Raw genomic sequence first — 22,141 nt, 5'->3', positions numbered from 1 at the left:
GGAGTCCATCCCCTATCTCCTCCCAAACAAAATCCGGTTTAGAGGTCCATCCCCTATCTTCCCCTAAACCGTGGAGTACATCCCCTATCTCCTCCCAAACAATATGCATATGCAATGCTCAATCAATACATGTATTTTCTGTATTAATTCAATAGTCTAAAGTTATGACTTAAACAAATTGATTAGTTTCAATTTTCCCTAATCCACATGCAATGTCTACAACAAACACGACTATCCTCCACCAATAACCCAAAACAGTTATTTCTAGACTGAAAATAAATATATCAACAATTCGATAGGCGTGTGATTTAAATTATCCAACTACACCATTTAATCAATGAATTCCTCAATTTCAAGAATTTAACCAATTTCCCCAATTTCCTTAAATTAATTATACAAATTAATCTATTAAAACAACTAGGGTTTTCCCCAAAATTACCAAAGTACCCCCAACATATCAAAATACACAACTTTGAACAAAACTTATAAGATGGAGTAGGAAATCCCTACCTCGAAGTGAGGAACTCAAATGGAGATGATGACCAAAGACTAACGTGCTCCAAATCCCAAGTTTCTCAGATTAAAACGAAGCCCTCAACCCACTCTAACTTTTTAATAAAGGACTAAGGTTAGATACTCACCCTAGGTAGATCAATTCTTGAAGAGAAGACAAGTTTAGAGAGAGATAAAGAGAGAAAAACTCTCAAGGGGCGGTTTTTAAAAGTTAAGAAAGAAAGAGTAGGTCAAAAAGTGATCCAAAAAGTGAAATCTCGGACTGATGTAGTCGATTCCCCGCTCGAGCGTCCAAACACCCGCTCGAGCGTCGAATATGCACTCCCAGTACTTTTGCAGAACCAGGTCCCCGCTGGAGCGTCTAACTCCCCGCTCGAGCGGAACTCACACACTTACGCTCGAGCGTCCAATCCCACGCTCGAGCGTCCAACACTGCGCAGGAAATACTGGATGGGTGATAATCCCGCTCGAGCACCAAATCCCCCGCTAGAGCGGACAAACAACAAAAGAATCCCCGCTCGAGCGTCAAACTTCACGCTCGAGCGGACAGGTCAAAATCTGGGCAGCTAGTTTTGGCATCTAAACTCAACCGACCTGTAACAGACCTGCCCAACATATCCTATAACTCAAAATACAAAGAGATTAAAGGACAACAACAACCAATATAGAATGGCAGGATCCACGGACCCTAAGTCCGGATACAATAATCGAAAGGGAAAAGACCGGGGTCGCTATAACCTCCCCTCCTTAAAAGAATTTCGTCCCCGAAATTAAGTACAAGTTTTTTTTTTTTTTAAAAGAGTTTTCTCTATTTCCCACAATATGCCAACATTCTATTAAACAACCTGACCTAATACCGGTCAATCCCATCTCTTTTCAAGAGGCATTTCACATTATACATAACAACTTGCATTATCAACATTCATTTTCCTTTCAAATTCAACAGTTTTCAATATAAATAATTTCCATTTCCATATCATAATCAATCTCATGATATAACTCCAATTCTACAACACATTCAACAAATGCAGTGTTACACTAAACTTCCATTATGAGGCAAGTTTCAAAATACAACCATTAACCAAAACATAAACTATGTTTCACAGCTTAAGTTAAATTCAATACACTTAAGGTGCAATATTACAACAAAATAAGCAACATATGCTCAAGCATCTATAAATAGATCCGGATATTTCTCTCGGACCTCCAACTCGCGTTCCCAAGTGGCTTCCTCCGCCCCGTGATGTTTCCACAAAACCTTTACCAAAGGGATGGTCTTGCCTCGCAAAACTTGATCCCATCTATCCAAGACCCGAACCGGTCTCTCCTCATACGAGACATCCTTATCAACTACTAAATCGGTCCAATCCAACACATGTGATGGATTCGGCTCATACTTCCGAAGCATACCCACATGAAACACGTCATGTACTCCGGACAACTGCGGTGGTAAAGCTAAACGATAAGCAGCTTCTCCAATCCTCTCAAGGATCTCAAAAGGACCAATGAACCGAGGGGACAACTTCCCACTCTTCCCAAACCTCATCAATCCCCGCCTCGGTGATATCTTCAGAAAGACATGATCACCCACCTCAAACACCAAAGGTCTCCTCCTATGGTCGGCATAAGATTTTTGACGACTTTGGGCTGTAACAAGCCTCTTACGGATAAGCTCAACTTTCTCCGTCGTTTCCCTCACTAACTCCGGACCCAACAGAGGTGCATCACCCACCTCGGCCTAACAAACAGGAGATCTACACGGTCGGCCACACAAGGCCTCAAATGGTGCCATACCGATACTAGACGGGAAACTGTTGTTGTAGGAAAACTCCACTAATGGCAAGTGCCTCTCCCACGACCCGCTAAAGTCAAGAACACAACCCCGAAGCATATCCTCAAGGATCTGAATAGTACGCTCGGACTGCCCATCAGTCTGAGGATGATAAGCCGTGCTAAAGGTCAACTTAGTGCCTAAGGCACTCTGCAAACTCTGCCACAACCTGGCAGTAAAACGAGGATCTCTATCTGAGACGATCGTCACTGGGACCCCGTGCAACCTCACTATGTCCCGAATATATAAACCGACAAGATGGTCTACCGAATCTCTCACGCGCATAGGAATAAAGTGCGCCGACTTAGTCAGCGGATCTACAACCACCCAAATAGCATCACTACCCCGCTGAATCCTCGGAAGACCTACAACGAAGTCCATAGTGACATGTTCCCACTTCCACTCGGCAATAGGCAAGGGTTGCAACAAACCCGCTGGCCTCTGATGCTCGGCCTTCACTTGCTGACAAGTAAGGCACTTAGACACGAAAACTGTCACGCCCCAAACTCGCCCCTAGAAGTTTGGCAACGAGACCGGCCAGTAATCCTAGATTACCACAGGCCTTGCTATACAAATCATAAATAAAAGGGGCTCGCGGAAGCGAAAACAATAACCACTAATAGTCCAAAGAGCTGTGCATTTATATGTACATACATTACATGGCAAAAATGTTAATTTACCCACTACATTACATGCAATAAAAGATCATATACACATAGGCAAAAGCCACAGATACAACAAGACAAAGCTCACAAAACGGCCTTCCAGGCCTAGCCCCGACTCGGAGGCACCAAAACACCGGGTAGGCTTCAAAACGGCGGCTCGGCTCGGACTCCGCCTAGGCTTGACTTCCAGAATGCTCACCTATAAATACATATATACAAACAATGAGCTAAAGCTCAACAAGTAACATAACAGTAAAGAGGTTAGTGAACGAAGTCCGACATTTTCATAAATCCACAATAAATCAATCATAAACATATATCAGTCATCAGTCATCATAAGAACATACGTAATGGCATACTCCACAGAACCTTTCATAACAGTCTATCAGTCAACAGTCTACGAGATCTCGTAACTAGTCATGGGCTTGTCCTTCCATGCCGTTCCCCATGACTCATGACGCATGGGCCTGCATGTTCCCGCCCCCATGACCCAACTATCTATGGATGCCATACTAGATTCGCAAACTGGACATTCGTTCACAGAAAAACATTCTCATTTCAAAGCATAGCATAACGTAATACATTTAAAACATAGTTCATAATAACATATCTTTACAGAAATGTTACTCACAGTGGGTTTCCAAAACCGGTTGCACGGTCTTCGCCTCTTGACCTGCAATTATCAACATTATAACACATTTCTTCAATACACATTATCATTAAATCACTTAATTCATGCCATTCTATCATTTACTTCATTTCATGTTCATTCTAATCTTTCTTTACTCTATTTCATGATTATGAGATGCTAAATGATGCAATTAACATGTTAAAATCAAGTCTGCAACTTCTCCAAAATTTTCTTGAAAAAGGCCTTCTCGCTCGAGCGCCACTTTGTCCGCTCGAGCGTACTGTAAAAAGTCCCAAAACTGCTGGGAGGCTGTTTTCACCGCTCGAGCGGGCTTCCCTCCGCTCGAGCATACAGAGCAAAATCCGAATTTCTGGTTCTTCTTCCAAGCTTCATTCTCCTCTTAACAAAATCACTTTCCACATTTATGAAATCCAAGACCCAAAACACTTAAAACCCATCTTAAATCAACATCAAAACTTCAAATCAAAACCCATATGGAACAATAGAAGATTAGATCTTGGAGTAAAATAGAAAATCATAAACTTGAGCATAAAAGCTTCATTCTTAAATCCATGGAGGTTCTTCCTCAAAATGTGACAAATATAACCACAAATCATCTATTCATGCCATGCATGCTCAAATTAAACATAATTTCCCCTTCAATCCATTTATTTAACATGAGATTAAGGATGATTCAACCTTACTTCAAGAATTTAGAGAAGATCCTTGCCTTGATTCTTTAATTGAGGAGGATTTAAGCTTGATTTCCCCTTTTCTTCTATCTTCTTCCCCTTGGTTTCTCTCTTCCACAAATTCACTCTCTCTCTCTCTTAGATATTTTCTTTTCTTTTGTTTTGAGTCAAAGAGTCAACATCCTTATCTATGTATAGATATATCACACAAAAAAAAGTAAAATAGAATTGTGCCATAATCTTGAGCCAAACATGACTTAGTGATTCAGACGAAATTCAGTCCTCAATTTATTTTCCCAAATGGTTCTAAAAATTCCCGGTATCACATAGGCGTGTTCAATTTCGTTTTCTGAACCCATTACGGTCATCAATTTCAGTCCCAAAGTTGTAGCCTCAACAGATATTTTTTTCTAATTCAAACAGATATTCTTCAATTAATTCGCATAAACACATAATTAATTACCGCTAATTGTAGCATGTATTTCGGGGTCATTACAAAAACTGCCACATCTCTCTTCATACCCCGCCACCAAAACTGGCGGCCCAAATCCTGATACATCTTAGTACCTTCCGGATGCACCGCAAGGCATGAATGATGGAACTCTCGGAGTACCTCCTCTCGGCAAGATTCCGGCACAAACAGACGGTCTCGGTATCTCACACTCAGGTCAGGATACACCGTCAAACCCTTCTCACCATTTCCACTGGAAATCTTTTCTCGAAGAGATTCTATCTCAAGATCACCTCTCTGAGCCTCTAACACTCGAGTCACAAGTGTCGGCTGCGCAACAACAGAAAACAAGGCTGCAGCCCCAACGGATTCGCCCAGAAGCAAATCAAACTCCCCAAGTGCATCTAACATCTCCCATTCTCGAATGGCTGTACTAGCTATGTCACCAACAGATTTCTTGCTAAGGGCATCAGCCACTACATTAGCCTTCCCCGGATGATAATGTAATTCAAAGTCATAATCCTCAATAAACTCCATCCACCTCCTCTGCCTCAAGTTCAAGTCTTTCTGTGTAAACAGATATTTCAAACTCTTATGATCTGAGAATACCTCGAACCTCTCACCATAAAGATAATGCCTTCAAATCTTCAAGGCAAAGATCACAGCTGCTAACTCAAGATCATGCGTAGGGTAATTCTTCTCGTGTATTTTCAACTGACGTGAGCCATAGGCAACCACTTTCCCCTCTTGCATCAACACACAACCCAGACCCTCTCGTGAGGCGTCACAATAGACTGCATAACCTAACCCTCTCTCTGGAATAATTAAGACCGGAGCAGTGGTCAGTCTAACTTTCAACTCCTGGAACGACTTTTCACAAGTCTCACTCCATACAAATTTGACTCCCTTCCGAGTCAATCTAGTTAACGGTGAAGCTAACCTGGAGAAATCCTTCACAAACCGGCGGTAATACCCAGCTAATCCCAGAAAACTGCGGATCTCAAACACATTCTTAGGCTGTGTCCAATCTTGCACTGCCTCCGTCTTGGATCTATCAACAGACACCCCTTCCCTAGAAACCACATGGCCTAAGAACTTCACCTCTTCTAGCCAGAACTCACACTTCCCAAACTTAGCATAAAGCTGATGGGCTCTAAGTAATTCAAGCACCACTCTCAAGTGTTCCTCGTGCTCTTCCTCTGAAGGTGAATAGATAAGGATATCGTCCACGAAGACGACTACAAAACGATCTAAAAATTCCCGGAATATCCGGTTCATCAAATTCATAAATACTGCCGGTGCATTGGTGAGCCCAAATGGCATCACCAAAAACTCATAGTGGCCATACCGCGTACGGAATGCCGTCTTCGGAATATCCTCCTCCCTGACTCTCAACTGATGATAACCCGATCTCAAGTCTATCTTCGAGAAACAACGGGAACCCTTCAACTGATCGAACAGATCATCTATACAAGGCATAGGGTACTTATTCTTAACCGTAGCCCGATTCAATTTCCGGTAATCTATACAAAGTCTCAAAGCACCACCTTTTTTTTTAACAAAGAGGGTCGGTGCTCCCCAAGGCAAAACACTAGGACGTATATAGCCCTCATCGATATTGTCCGCTTTGGGTCACGCCCGCACGGATTTGTTCTTCCCAGTGGGTCACCCATCCTAGAACTACTCCAGCCTAAGCACGCTTAACTGGGGAGTTCTAATAGGGATTTCACCACTTGGGCGATGCTATATAAGGGTCCAGGTTTTTACTTTTATAGCCTAGGAACTCCCCCTCCATTCCCGATGTGGGACACCGGGGCCTTACAATCCACCCCCCATAAGGCTGCACGTCCCCGTGCAGTAGCCTGCCAGCTCGCAAGCCCACCCACATGCACCGAGAGACGCCAGGGGCCCACACTCGGTACTCCGAAGAGTTGGCTCTGATACCAAGTTGTAATGCCCTCAAAATAAACCCATTATATGTATAACATTGACATGCAATAATTAAAGGAAACAATTCATTAATTCATTCATTAGAGTATTACTAAATAAAAGCATTACATGTAACATCAAATTAAATGCCCTATGGCTAACATCTTTCCAAGCCAACACTTGGACACAAAAATATGAGTTCTAACTCAAATACAAGTAAAGCCCTAGGCTTGAATGTTTACATGTACTAACAAATAAAAACAATTAACTAAAGATAATCTTCATAATCCAAAAGCCAAATCCTTCCAAGCTAAGTCCTTGGAGGTAGCTTATCACCTGAACCTGAAAATGATGTTCCCATAAAGGGTGAGCCACAGCCCAGCAGAAAAATACTAAACTAAATATAAGCATTGAATAAAGCTATAGCATTCAATAGATGGTTAACCAAGATGATCAATTATAACTTAATACCGTTTCATGACACTAATGTCTATGACATGTTTCAATTCCCATTATTATCAATATGGCTCAGAACCTGGCCAAACTTACAACAGTGAACCATATATCATATTCACATTACTTCCAATATCAACAACACAGATGAGACTCATGCTCATATCAAAACACTTCATACTTCCCGTTTGATACACATTTTAGTGCTGTATCAATAACATGTAAAAACACTTCAATATAATAAGCACACATGATAGTGATGCTAATGGAGTCCATCCCCTATCTCCTCCCAAACAAAATCCGGTTTAGAGGTCCATCCCCTATCTTCCCCTAAACCGTGGAGTACATCCCCTATCTCCTCCCAAACAATATGCATATGCAATGCTCAATCAATACATGTATTTTCTATATTAATTCAATAGTCTAAAGTTATGACTTAAACAAATTGATTAGTTTCAATTTTCCCTAATCCACATGCAATGTCTACAACAAACACGACTATCCTCCACCAATAGCCCAAAACAGTTATTTCTAGACTGAAAATAAATATATCAACAATTCGATAGGCGTGTGATTTAAATTATCCAACTACACCATTTAATCAATGAATTCCTCAATTTCAAGAATTTAACCAATTTCCCCAATTTCCTTAAATTAATTATACAAATTAATCTATTAAAACAACTAGGGTTTTCCCCAAAATTACCAAAGTACCCCCAACATATCAAAATACACAACTTTGAACAAAACTTATAAGATGGAGTAGGAAATCCCTACCTCGAAGTGAGGAACTCAAATGGAGATGATGACCAAAGACCAACGTGCTCCAAATCCCAAGTTTCTCAGATTAAAACGAAGCCCTCAACCCACTCTAACTTTTTAATAAAGGACCAAGGTTAGATACTCACCCTAGGTAGATCAATTCTTGAAGAGAAGACAAGTTTAGAGAGAGATAGAGAGAGAAAAACTCTCAAGGGGCGGTTTTTAAAAGTTAAGAAAGAAAGAGTAGGTCAAAAAGTGATCCAAAAAGTGAAATCTCGGACTGATGTAGTCGACTCCCCGCTCGAGCGTCCAAACACCCGCTCGAGCGTCGAATATGCACTCCCAGTACTTTTGCAGAACCAGGTCCTCGCTGGAGCGTCTAACTCCCCGCTCGAGCGGAACTCACACACTTACGCTCGAGCGTCCAATCCCACGCTCGAGCGTCCAACACTGCGCAGGAAATACTGGATGGGTGATAATCCCGCTCGAGCACCAAATCCCCCGCTCGAGCGGACAAACAACAAAAGAATCCCCGCTCGAGCGTCAAACTTCACGCTCGAGCGGACAGGTCAAAATCTGGGCAGCTAGTTTTGGCATCTAAACTCAACCGACTTGTAACAGACCCGCCCAACACATCCTATAACTCAAAATACAAAGAGAAAGGACAACAACAACCAATATAGAATGGCAGGATCCACGGACCCTAAGTCCAGATACAATAATCGAATGGGAAAAGACCGGGGTCGCTATATATTTGGACTCTTGATGTCTACTATTTGGATGTTGAATGAGAAAAGAAGAGAATATATGAATGGGTACCGTTGATTGTCACCACTGCCGAATCAGCTTCGCTGTATCGTCGAAGTGTGCACAGAGAGAGAGATTGAAACCCTACCATTCCCTTCTATTCCCTTTGGAATTCTCTATCTTCTCCCTCTCTTCTCGTTTTCCTCTGAATACAATGAGATGAGGCTTGGGTGTGTCTATTCAGTAAAAGGGTCGGTCCAGTCTTTAAAAAAAAAAAAAAATTTGAAAAATGCAAAATGACGTAGTTTCGTTTGCTAATTTATTGACGACAAAAATCATTCTGTCGCCATAAGTACCGTTCATCTTTTCCGCGACTATTTCATTTCAGTCGCCAAAACTTTACAATCGACGATCAAAATTTCGTCGCTAAATGTTAATTTGGTCGCGAAAATATTTTTGGCGCTCCTGCCAAAAAAATTAAGTTGGCGCCAAACCTTTTGGCGACTAAAAATATTAACTCGTCGCCAATAGTGTACTTTTTGGCAACAAACAATTATATTGTCGTTGATTATGTAAAATTGGTGACTAATTTAAGTTTGGTTGCTAAAAAACGTTGCAAAAAATGTTTTTTGTTATAGTGATTATTTATTCATATATATAATATATCATAAATAAATAAATTATATATTTTGCAGGCATCCCTACTATGTCATGTTCTACATTTTTAAAAAAATTTATATGAACTTTTATGTGTTATTGTCCTGTCACATGTCTGTATCCATGCCCTTTAGGCATATGAATAACGACGTGAAGGTAATTAAACCCCTCAGCAAAATACACAAATTCATTCATTCAAGCACCAAAAGGAAGCTTAATTCTAAAACTTACTCACAAGTTCGTCTATGTTAACTATAAAAAAGGGAGCTCCCTAGAGTCATCATCTTCTATTAGCGCAACGGGTATCGTGATAATCCCGTGAACTCTTTAAATTTTAATATTTTTAAATTTAAGTGTAAATTATAAATACATTATTAATATTTGCTTAAAATATAAATTACCTCTTATGATTTGAAATATTAAAAATACTCCCTTATTAGAATTTTTTATTTAACAGAGTTAACTGCAAAAATAAAATTTCTAATTGTTCTCTTATATAATAATAAAATTAATTGAATTATTAATTGAAATAAATTTCGATCATCATTAAAAATTGTTAATTAACTTGATAGTTTATTAATAAAAGAGATTAATTGTTATGAAATAAAAAATTTAAGAAACGAAATGTAAATTTTAAAATTATGAAAAATATTTTATATTTTAAATAAAAAAGATATATATATATATATAAATTTTTTTTAAAATTTAAATATGAGAGATGAAACCGACGATAATTTTCCAACGCGGTAATTGCATTGAAATGGGAAGGAAAGTAAAACTAACGCAAATCTGGTGCACTATATGTTGAACACGTTGGGTTAGAGTATCTCTAACGATTGAACAAATTTGGGTCATTCAATAGTGAAAATACAACGATAATGAATAGTATTTTGGTGAAAGACCCAGCGCATTCTCAGTTTAGTGAAAAATTTGGTGAATTCTCAATCTGATATCGTTTTGGTGAAACTGTTAGAGACAAAAAAAACTGTCATTTTTTACCAAATTCAAATTTGATGATGAATTTGGTGAACTATTGGAGATGGTCTTAGGTTGGCTGGGGTCGGATCCATATGTTCAACACAATAACGTTTGAACCACTCACTTTTTCCGACACTGTACTTTCTCTTTTTCTTTTTAACGTTTGATTTGGTAATTTAATATTTTAGATTAAAAGTCAAAAAATTATTTAAAAAATTAAAAAATTAATAATTTATATCAAAAAATTAATTTTTTTTATTATTTACACATTTTTTTCTTAAAAAATTAAAAAGTTATTCTAAATATATTAATTTTTTTATCTCATATTTTAACTAAAAAATTAAAAAATTACTAAACTAAGATATTAGCAAATAAGTCCACTAATTTTATAACATTATTATAGTGAATAATTTAATTGCTCCTTTAATATGTGTTGTGAAAGATAATCTTAAGGTCTATTTTGACAATATAATTAAAAGTTAATTTTTTTATTTTTTTATTTTTTAAAATTATATCACCTTTTATTTTTTATATGTTTTTTAAAAAAAATTAAAAAATTAATTTTTAATCTCCTTTTCAAAATAGACCGCTTATCTTTCTCAACACATTGGAGAAGATATTCACCCAAAAAAACACATATTGAAGAAGCAATTAAATTAGACTAATGTTAGATATTTCAAAATTTTATTAAAATGTTTACTAAATGTCTTACATGGATGTGAAATCCACATAATGTGAGTCGCATGTAAAACATTTGGTAAAATTTTTAATAAAATTTTTAGAATCTTTAACATTTTTAATTAAATTATTCACTGTAATAATGTTATACAGTGAGTGGATTTCTTTAAAAATAAAAAAAAAGATTGGGAGCTCTAAATATAGAGTTTTGAGAGAGCTCTAATAAATTGTCCCTCACCCATGATATAATTTTTCTTTATTTATTTATTTATTATTATTATTATTTTTTGTTACAAGAAAATCCTCTCACTCGGTCCAAGGCAGCGCCCCTTGAGGAGAAGCTTATCCCGACCTCCCAAGGCAAGCTCCGCTTAAGTCAGGACTCGCGCAACGGGGGAGAATTAAATCCACACCAAGTAGCGCAACGGGGGAGAATTAAATCCACACCAAGTAGTTGATAAGGCATCCTTGAGGTCAATCTTAAATCAGGACTCGCACAGCGGGAGAGAATTAAACCCACACCAAGTAACTGATAAGGCATCCTAGCTTATCCCGACCTCCCAAGGCAAGCTCCGCTTAAGTCAGGACTCGCGCAGCGGGAGAGAATTAAACCCACACCAAGTAGCTGATAAGGCATCCTTGAGGTCAACCTTAAGTCAGGGAGAATTAAACCCACATCAAGTAGGTGATAAGACATCCTTGAGGTCAACCTTAAGTCAAAGGAAATTAAACCTACACGGGAGAGAATTAAACCCACACCAAGTAGCTGATAAGGCATCCTTGAGGTCAACCTTAAGTCAGGGAGAATTAAACCCACACCAAGTAGGTGATAAGACATCCTTGAGGTCAACCTTAAGTCAAAGGAAATTAAACCTACACCAAGTAGCTGATAAGGCATCCTTGAGGTCAACCTTAAGTCAGGACTCGCACAGCGGGGGAGAACCAACTGTGCTCAAGTAACTGATAAGGCATCCTTAAGGTCAACCTCCTAACCAACTGTGCTACGTTCAGAAGATTAGCTCAAAGAGGAGTTGAACCCAGGACCTAGAGGCTTAAACTCCAGGCCCTTACCAAATTGCCACTGACACTGGGTTATTTATTTATTTATCTTAATACCAAAGTGTATAGAACTTTGATTAGAGCGCTAAATTTAAACGATATACAAGTGAGTGGAGTGCATGTGAAATGAAGGTGACCCTGACGAGAATTAAAAAATATGCTATTTCCGTCAAAACAAAAAGTGAGTGGAGTGCATGTGAAATGAAGGTGACCCTGACGAGAATTAAAAAGAAAAAGATGAAGTACAGTGTTGAAAACAGTGACTGGTTCAACGCGTTCAACGAATCTTTTGGATGTTTACGTTAGTAGCATGGGGGAAGATGATTACAAATTAATTTTTTTTTAAATATATATAAAAAATATAAGAGATAATATAATTTAAAATAAAAAATAGAGTAATGATTCATCCTCCTTTTTCCCCATTCCCTTTGACCCCCTCTCTCTCATTGGTTACCTTTTCTTTTTCTTTTTCTTTTTTTTCCTACTTCTCCAATCACCACATGTCACGTGGCAAAAGGGGGTGAGGGGGTGACCCCCAAAAGGGGGTCCCAAGCATTATTCTAAAAAATATTTGAGGACTATAATTTTTGTGACTTAAATTGACTCGAAATTGTTAAAATGACGTCTCGTTTTTTACAATTTCAAAGTTGTTTTGTACTCAAAACGACGTCGTTTTGACAATTTCGAACCATTTGAATCACAAAAATTATGGCCCTCAACCATTGCTGATTTAAAATAGATTAAAAATTAATTTTTAATTTTTTTTAATTCTTCCCAAATTGAGCTTTAATTAAGAAAGAAATTTTTTTGGCAGGAGAGTATAACTTTTGTATTTAAATTAGGTTGTGTTTTTTATTCTTTAAGCTTGTTTTGAGAAATTGATTAAAAATTATTTTTTTGATTTTTTCTGAAAAAACATATAAAAAATAAAGAGATGATGTGACTTAAAATAGATTAAAAGTTAAAAATTAACTTTAGCCAAATTCCCAAAATACCATTGAAGATTTATATTATGAGTCTTACTAACAAAGTGTCTCTAGGATGCAAGTAAAAGACAAAAATTTTAAAGAATACAAGAAATTTTTATTAAATTCAATATATTTTTATTGAAATTAATATAATTTTTAACATTTTCATATAATTTAAAAATATTTTATACATAATTCTCAATATTAAATAATACATAAAAAAATACTGATTAGTATTTGTCTTATATTATAACTCTTCAGTAGTGATTGATATCACATCTACACCTATTGAATCATAAATCATATGCATTAATTTAAAAAATTTGAATCTTGACAAATTATACAATAGTATAGGTTATTTATAATAATCACATGTCCTAATAAAATTAGAGTGATAGAATAAAGTCACAACTAAAGTTTGTCTTCATCGTCTTTTGCTGCCTTTTTTGTTTGGGGGAAAATTACTCGGTAAATTCATAAAGTTATTATAAATTTATAAAATAAATTTTATAATTTTAATTATTATAAATTAATAATATTTTTTATCAAATATTATTAAAAATATTATTAATTGACAGTTTGAAAATTTTTTCACAAAAATATACTAATTATAAATTTTAGCGACACATTAACAAAATCATCACAAAAAAAGTTGCTAATTTTCAACTTTCACTAATAGTTTAAAAAATTTGTTGTAGAAAAACGTCACTAATGGTAAGTTTTAGTGATAATTCATTAAAATCGTGACAAAAAAGTCACTAATTATCAATTTTTAACAACTTATACAAAAAAACAGTCACAAAAAAATATCTTTATCAATGATTTTATTATGACTTATTTTTAATAAAATTTGATAAAATTAAATCTAACTATTAGAATCCATTGATAATTTACCTAAAATTAAAGTAACAGAATAAAGTCACCACTAAAGTCTCCGTCTTCATTGTCTTTCGCTCCCTTTTTGGTTTGGGAAATTACTCGGTAATTTCATAAAGCTATTGTAAATTTATAATTTTAATTATTAATATTTATATATTTTTTTACTTATTTATACCATTCACCTTGTTTGGTTTCCATTCCCAGAATTTACTTTTTAAAAAATTTTATTTTTTTATTTTTCATATATATTTTTTTATTTTCATTGAATTTTTTTAATATTTTAAGCAATTTTTAAACATACCTAACACAAATACACTTAAAAATTATAATATTTGTGAAAAAAAATCTTTAAAAAATTCACAAAAAAATCAAAAATACAAAAATTTAGTATATTTTTCATAATTTTATGTGTTTATTAAGTTTTGAAAATAAAAAAAAAATCTAATTTTTTTTAAAATATTCACTAAAAATAAAAATATATAAAAAAAATAACAAAATTTAAATTTTCAAAAAATTAAATTCAAAAAATTAAAACCAAATTATTTTTTACATTGAAAACTTTTCCTTTTATTTTTCGTAAATTGTTGCCACCTCTATATTAACGCATACAAACATTTCACACGTTTGAATGACACCCATCAGATCGTGTTCTCAACGTGTGAGCCCAGTCCCATTGTCCCGCGTTGGGTTGGGTCCCATCCCACATGTTAATTTGTAAATCACATCGTCCTGCGTTTTCGTATGTGGTATGTAATAAAAAATTATATAGATTATATACTTTTTATTTAAAAAAATTGACACTCAAATTCTATGATCCAAATCATTCTAGAGTATTATGTATAAATAAAAAAATTAAATTAATTTAATAATTGTAATTTTTTTATACTATATAATTTATTTATGAAAAAAATAAATGATTAATTTATATTTAAAATTTAATCATCTATTTTATTTTTTGGATAAATTACAAATACACTCTTGGCATTGGTTTAAAATATAAATTATCTCATATAGTTTTGAAAATTATATCTCACTCTTTGAAGTTTCTAATCACACAATAAATAATCACTTTTATGAGTGATAAATTATCAAATCAATTAATAATTTTTAATAATATTATAAATATATTTCAATTGACGATTTAAATAATTTTATTATTTTATATGAGCGTAATTGGAAATTTTATTTTTTTTATTCATTCTCTTAAATAAAAAATTCAAAAAAAAATAATATTTGTAATTTTTAAAATTGTAAAGACAAATTATATTTTAAATAAACTGAAGAAGTACATTTATATTTTACCCTTTATTTTTTTAAGATAAATAAGATAAAATTTAAAAAAATGAAAACAGGAATAGATGATGTACTGTCCATAAATCAACTCCATCACAAAGTTGTGCAACCCCTACTATTTCTAAGAACTGTGTCTCAACTAATCTCTCTCTCTCTCACTCTCTCCAGTCTCTACACTCACCCCACATCCCAACCCCTTCTCTTCTCCAACCTTCATCCTAGGTTACCATCTTCTCTTTAAACCCAGATTTTGTTGGGTTGGGAGGGAGTGGGTTTGAATTCAATTGAAGTACCACAGTTTGATAATGGAAGTGCCTGCTGTGTCCTTCATTATCAAAAGACTTGGAGTTTTGTTAACTGAAGAAGCAAAATTCTTATACGACGTAAGCAACGAAGTTCAACAAATCTGTGTCGAGTTGAATCGAATGCAATGCTTCTTACAAGACGCAGATTATGCAATACAATCTGATCTTGTAGATGCGAGGGTCAACAACTGGTTTGCGGAAATCAGAAAACTTGCTTATGAAATCGAAGACATCCTCGAAACTCATGTCATCAAAGTTTCATCCAAAAGGATCAAAAAGGGTTTCCAAAACACCCTTATAAGATTTACTTGTATCTACAGGGAATGGCTAGACGGTTACGACGTCGGAATTGAGATCTATAACATTACAGACATTATCAGTGCCCTCACCGCTAGTTTGCGTACTTACGGCTTGAAAAGTACAGGTGAGCCAGTTCAAGTGGTGATTTTAAATTTAAGTTTTTATTTATTAATAATTTGAATTATTGATATATTTTTATTTAAAGTATATTTTTCTCTCTTTTGAGATTCAAAATTATTACCAATTAAAATTTGAAACTTAAATTATGTTAATATATTCCATTACTCTTTCGTGTGACATAATCAATTTTAGGAAAGATTAATATTTTATATTTTAATTTTTCAGTTAAATTTAGGAAAAATTAAAAAGATATCTCCCTACAAATTTGTGTAAGAATTTAAGACCAACAATTTACTTGCAAGTTAAAATTCTAGAAAATTGAAATCTTAAAGTAATAATGACAACTTTAACATATATAGTCCCAAATGTCCTCATGATCTTAAAAATCCTTACGTCGTTGCACTCTCTTATGAACATTTATGTTGTTGGAGTGATTTCCAAATTTTAAAATTTAATATATATCTTTTTTTTTTTTGTAAAATTTATACTTTTAGAAATTTCATTGACTTAGTCTGATTGATTGGTTATCGAAATTTCACTGGCTAATTAAAATTTTACTGACCTGTCTTAGGTCAATAAAATTTCATCAACTTTTTTTTTTTATTTTAAAATTTTGTATTCATCATGGATATTGTTTTACAGATTTTGATGAAACGAACAAAAAATACAAATTTTATAAATAATAAAAATTTAGATCAAAAGTTATATAATTTTGAAATTTTTAAATGAGTTAAAAAAAGTAATAGGTGATACATGAAGCGGTATAGTCATAGTGGGAGAATTTTTGTCACCGTATATTTTGAAGGACCTATATTATTATTATAAAAAATTGTGTTGCCTTTATATTCAAAAACAATATTACTAGAAATCATAAGCAAAAAATCCTGTAAATTTATAGAAACATATAAATTAATATTTCACAATTTTAACCTCCACTTTTTTTAATATATATTTTATAAAGGATGTTTTGTTATATGGTGAAAAATGATTCATAAAATAGAATTTTTATATACAAAATTCATACAAATTATGTGACACTGTTATTTTTGGACCATAAAATGAGTTTTTTTCCTCTTTAAAATGATCACAAAAGAAAAAAAAAATCATTTTATGTGAGTTTTTTGTATGAAAATTCTATTTCTACAACATTATTATTGAATATCAACCCTTAGAAAAACTAAACTAATATTGCTATAGGTGAAGAGGTCATAAGACGTTTGGCATTTGAGAGGCAACAAGAATTGAGGCAACAAGAATTGAGGCAATCGTATCAACATGTTGTTGAAGAGGACTTTGTTGGGTTTGAGGAAGACTTGAACAAGGTTGTGAAACATTTGCAGAGAGTTGGTGACTGTACTCCTGGTCGAGTTGTCTCTATTTTTGGCATGGGTGGTTGGGGGAAGACCACTCTAGCTAAAAAAGTATATCATCACAAAGATGTCCGGAGTCACTTTGAAGGTTTGGCATGGGTATGCATATCTCAGCAGTATAAAAGAAGAGATATTCTAGAAGAAATCTTCATCAATCTTGTTCCAGAGAGGAAGAAAGATGTTGTTAGGATGACATATAATGAGTTGTTTGAGCAGCTTTATAAAGTCCAGCAAAGTAAAAAATGCTTAGTTGTACTGGATGATATTTGGTCAATAGAGGCTTGGAAGAGCTTGGAACCGGCCTTCCCAAATGGAAACACAGGTAGTAAAATATTGCTGACGACTCGTCATAAAATATTGGCTTCACTGATAGATCCATACTCTATCATCCATGAACTCCGGTGTTTAAATGACGAGGAAAGTTGGGATCTACTTCAAAAAAAATCATTACTAAGAAGAGATGGTAGAGGTAATATTAATCAATCCACATTGCTATATATTTTGATACAAATTAAATTATTTCAATGTTAGTTTTCATATCATCTGTGTGATCTATTATCATCTAAAAAGATTAATGACCCATGGGTTGAAATTTGGGAGAGGTATGGAAAATACTTTAGCTCTACTGGCCATGGGGTCATGCCAAATGTATTTAGAATATTCATTTAGGAAAACTACATAAAATTGAAAACCTAGGGATTACTTTACAGTGAGACAGAAAAAAATTTTTTTACACAAACATGCTTGCATCTCCATAATTTTACACAAATATTAGATACTTCCAGAGTACTATATTATCTACATGATCTAGTATCGGCCAATGAGAAACCGCAACACACTAAATAGTCATCGTTTGTCTCCTACCTACCCCACAAAGATGACTTAACATGTTTCATTCATAAAAGATTTTGTTATGCAATTAATTTGAAGCACCATATATCACTAATTATATATTAAAATTTGAACGACTTATGTCATGTATGACAACTTTGTACTACTAGCTCGAAGAATGGAATCTGAAAGAAGGTACATACATCACTCTTTCTACTTTTTTGTATGCCTTTTTATAATAAGTTAAAATCAACTAAAATAGCAAATTTCCAAAAGGGGCCACAGTTCACTTCTTGCCCCTTAACATCACTCTCTCTGCACCAAAGGCATGCATGAATTTGAGAAATCCTATTTCTTCTTCTTTGTTGATATAGAACTTTTGATTGAAAAGATGCAAGTATCAATGTAAACAGTGCTGACGTTGCGGCAAAGTTGAGGATATGACTGTTTTGGAATTCAAAAATTGGTTGAAAAAAAGGGTTCTAAAAAACTATCCCTTAAATAGAAACAAAAAAGCTTGTTGATGTAGTAAATTATTTAAAAACTCATGGATGATGCAAGTATCAGTGTAAACAATGCTAACTTTGAGGCAAAGTTAAGGAAACGGCTGTTTTGGAATTCAAAAATTGGTTGAAAAAAAGGGTTCTAAAAAACTATCCCTTAAATAGAAACAAAAAAGCTTGTTGATGTGGTAAATTATTCAAAACTAATGAATGATTAATTTCTAAATATATAGTTTGTGTATAAAATGTTATAGACTATCCTTATTACAGTTGTTTATGGGGAAATCAACTTATTAAAATTGAAATTGATTAAATCTTACCTTTGGTCAACTTTGTCACAAAAATGATTTGATGGATTTTATTGTTAAATTGAATTATGCAAGTTTGATTAGTAATTTCACAACTAATAATTTGAGTTTTATACTTGAGAATACAAAAGTTCAAAATTTTTAAAATAAAATTTAAATTACCAATCGATTTGATTTTGCCAAAAAAACAAAAAACAAAAAAAAAAGAAAGAAAAAAAGTTTAAAAATCAATCCATATTACAAGCTCGCTTTAGAATTATCTATCTAAATATGTATAAAAGGCCCCTGTTAAAAACTTGATTTGGGTCTTGAAAAAGTCGGCAAATTTCCCTTTTTTATTGCTTATTCATACAAGCATTCATTAGAGTTTTTATTTTTGTTGTTTTATAGACTCTAGGCAATAATCTATTTTTTTGTTGTTTTTAAATTTTGCATTTTGTTTTTTTTGTAGACTCGAGAGTGCTTGACACATACAAGGAGGCATTAGGGAGGAAAATGGTAAAGCTATGTGCTGGTGTACCGTTAGCAATCATTGTGCTTGGTGGACTTTTGGCAAGAAAGCATACATTAGTGGAATGGGAGACTGTATACCAAAAAGTTCGTTTGCATGAATGGAACGGCAAGCTAATACAACGTGACAATGTAGTATCAAAGGTGTTAGCTTTAAGCTACCATGACTTGCCTCATCAATTGAAGCCATGTTTTCTATATTTTGGTCACTTTTTAGAGGATTGCGAGATAGATGCTGAAAGACTATATCACTTATGGATAGCTGACGGTATAATTGTAGATGATGATAGAGTGGGGAATGAAGCAATAATGGATGTGGCAAAACGTTACTTGGGTGCACTAGCACAGAGGTGCATGGTTCAAGTACAAGTACAAAAGTATACTCAAAGGATCAATTATTGCCGCATTCATGACCTTATGCTGGATCTGTGTTTATCAAAGGCAAAAATGAATGATTTTCTCAAGATCATTCATCTCCAATGTGAAACTGATCTAGCTGATTGCTTTTCCACCACATCAACAACTACTGCTCCTAAGATACGCAAACTTGCAATTCATTTGAATAGGGATGTCAAAAGAGTTGTCCTCCCTGAATTGAAGACAACTAAACATCTAAGATCAATATTGTTCTGCAATCTAAGACGTGTCAACAAGTCTTCAATAGAGTTGAACTCTCATTTCAAGTACTTCAAATTGCTTAGGAATTTGGATCTTGAAGGATTGAAGTTGAATGAAAAGTCAGTCAAATCAATAGGTAACATAATTAGTTTGAGGTACTTGAGTTTTAGAAGTTGTTTCGTACCGAAATGGCATTCGTCTATCTGCAAGTTGAAATACCTGCAAACCTTGGATTTACGAGGTTGCGATTTCAACTTAGGTGAAGAAATAGTCTTACATTCAATGGAAGGATTGAGGCATTTGTTTATTTCTTCGAACTGGAATTTCAGAAACAAATTCAAATTGGATGAATTGAGCAACCTCGAGACATTCGAAGGGTTCAACACATGGGGGTGTGACGTCAATGATCTGTTCAAATTAATCAGTCTTCAGCAACTAGAGGCAACTTTCTCGGAGACAGACAACAGTCAGGACTTTGTGGCATTCATCGACTACCTAAACATCAGTGCCAACCACCTCCGACAAACATCCTTATCAGTTTATTTTTCCTTCGAAGAAGATGAGTCGACTATTCTCAAACAACTGTTAGGGTGTCGCCATCTTTACAAATTGTCTATATTTGGATTTATTCCCGAGTTACCAAAGTACCAAGATTTCTCTCGCAGCATCATCAACTTACAGTTGTGCTCATGTAAACTTCAAGAAGACCCTATGCCAACATTGGAGAGGCTACTTTTCCTGCAATTCCTCAATTTAGATTTTGATGCCTTTGTAGGGGACAAAATGGTTTGCTCAGCTAATGGTTTCCCCCAACTCAAAACCCTACAACTCCAATGTTTGATGCACTTTAAAGAGTGGGAGGTCGAAAGAGGAGCCCTGCCCAAGCTCTCTGTTTTAGCCATTCATTATTGCCAACGACTGGAAATGGTTCCAGAGGGCCTAAGATTCATTGATACCCTCCAAGAATTTACAATTGAAGAAATGAGCGAAACATTTAACAACAGGCTTCTAGTGATCGATGGTGAAGAAGGAGAAGATTTTGACAAAGTGCGACATGTGCCTTTCGTCAACATTCGGTAAATTTCTTAATTTCGTATAGTCCTTTCCCAAGAGACGAAAGCACAGTCAGGTCTCTTATCATTTCTTTCACATCCCCCTCATTAATTTTCATCATAAAATTTGTTGATATATCTCTCTACGCTTTTTTGCCTTTATATTGGTTTAAGGGTGGACAAATTTCCACAGAATCAAAAAACTGAACCAAACCAAACCAGCCTCTTTAGATTGGACTGGTTTGATTTTTTGAATACGTTAGTTTAGAGTTTTCAATTCTTCAATCCAATGGGATTGGGTTGATTTTTGGTTATAAGATTCAATTTATATTGGCATGTTTTTGCCTAATTGGTCCATTATAATGGACTTGATTGCAACTAATCATTTCTCGCTATTTATTTTGATTTTCAGTCGATAGGATATTGACCAATGGGAAGTGGAAGAAGAAAATACTAGAAGTTAGAGTTGGAATTCATGGTACTTAATTTTATTTTATTATTGGATTTGATTTGTATAGGTTGTATTTAAGCTTGAGTTGGAGTTCATTATATTATTCACAACAGTTGGCTTGTATTAAACAATATTTATTTTATGTTTGCATTATATTTAAATATTAAAGACTTATTTATTTTAATTATTTATTATTGATTGATTATTTTTTTGGATTGGATTGATTTGGTTCAAGTGCATGATTCATTTAAGTTGGCTCTAAATTTAATGTCAACTTAAACTAAACTGACCCAATCACACCCCTATATTGGTTCATATCCATAGAGATTTTTTTAATACAAGGTCTGAGCAATAAAAGTTGGAATTTTTTTTATAATAGACCCCTTGTAATAAGATTTTTTTATAAGAAACAAACAAAACCATAAGTTATAGAGTAAACTACCAATAGGTCCTAATAGTTTGACTTAATTCCAATCAAGTCCTATTGAAAATAAGTCTTGATAAAATTGTCGTTAAAAATAATTTTTTTGTGAGAAGGACAACACATGCAACGCACACAACCCAATTATTGAAACAACTAATTTCAT

The 22,141-nt window shown here is 34.5% G+C and overlaps 2 protein-coding genes across 14 annotated transcripts in view; one reads left to right on the top strand and one right to left on the bottom strand.

The window, feature by feature from the left end:
* The window catches only part of LOC114268225 (uncharacterized), a 267,263-nt gene that overhangs the window by 26,559 nt on the left and 218,563 nt on the right, over positions 1-22,141 (bottom strand). The gene's annotated exons all lie outside the window — the stretch shown is intronic.
* LOC114293631 (putative disease resistance protein At1g50180) overlaps positions 15,244-22,141 on the top strand; it is a 57,442-nt gene continuing 50,544 nt past the window's right edge. The window contains exons 1-4 of one of the 2 annotated variants that reach the window (XM_082910084.1): positions 15,244-15,915; positions 17,109-17,750; positions 19,375-21,127; positions 21,516-21,738. In XM_082910084.1, coding sequence (XP_082766210.1) covers positions 15,492-15,915; positions 17,109-17,750; positions 19,375-21,127; positions 21,516-21,522 — 2,826 coding nt within the window. In that variant the 5' untranslated portion in view covers positions 15,244-15,491 and the 3' untranslated portion in view covers positions 21,523-21,738. Of the gene's footprint in view, positions 15,916-17,108; positions 17,751-19,374; positions 21,128-21,515; positions 21,739-22,141 lie in introns of those variants that run through there. The other variant, XM_082910083.1, reaches the window with a different exon arrangement.

The sequence above is a fragment of the Camellia sinensis genome, chromosome 15 (genome assembly GCF_055761805.1).
Source record: "Camellia sinensis isolate YWXY chromosome 15, ASM5576180v1, whole genome shotgun sequence".
Taxonomy (NCBI): domain Eukaryota; kingdom Viridiplantae; phylum Streptophyta; class Magnoliopsida; order Ericales; family Theaceae; genus Camellia; species Camellia sinensis.
The sequence above is the reverse complement of the archived record's forward strand: the minus strand, read 5'-3'. Positions and strand labels throughout refer to the sequence as shown.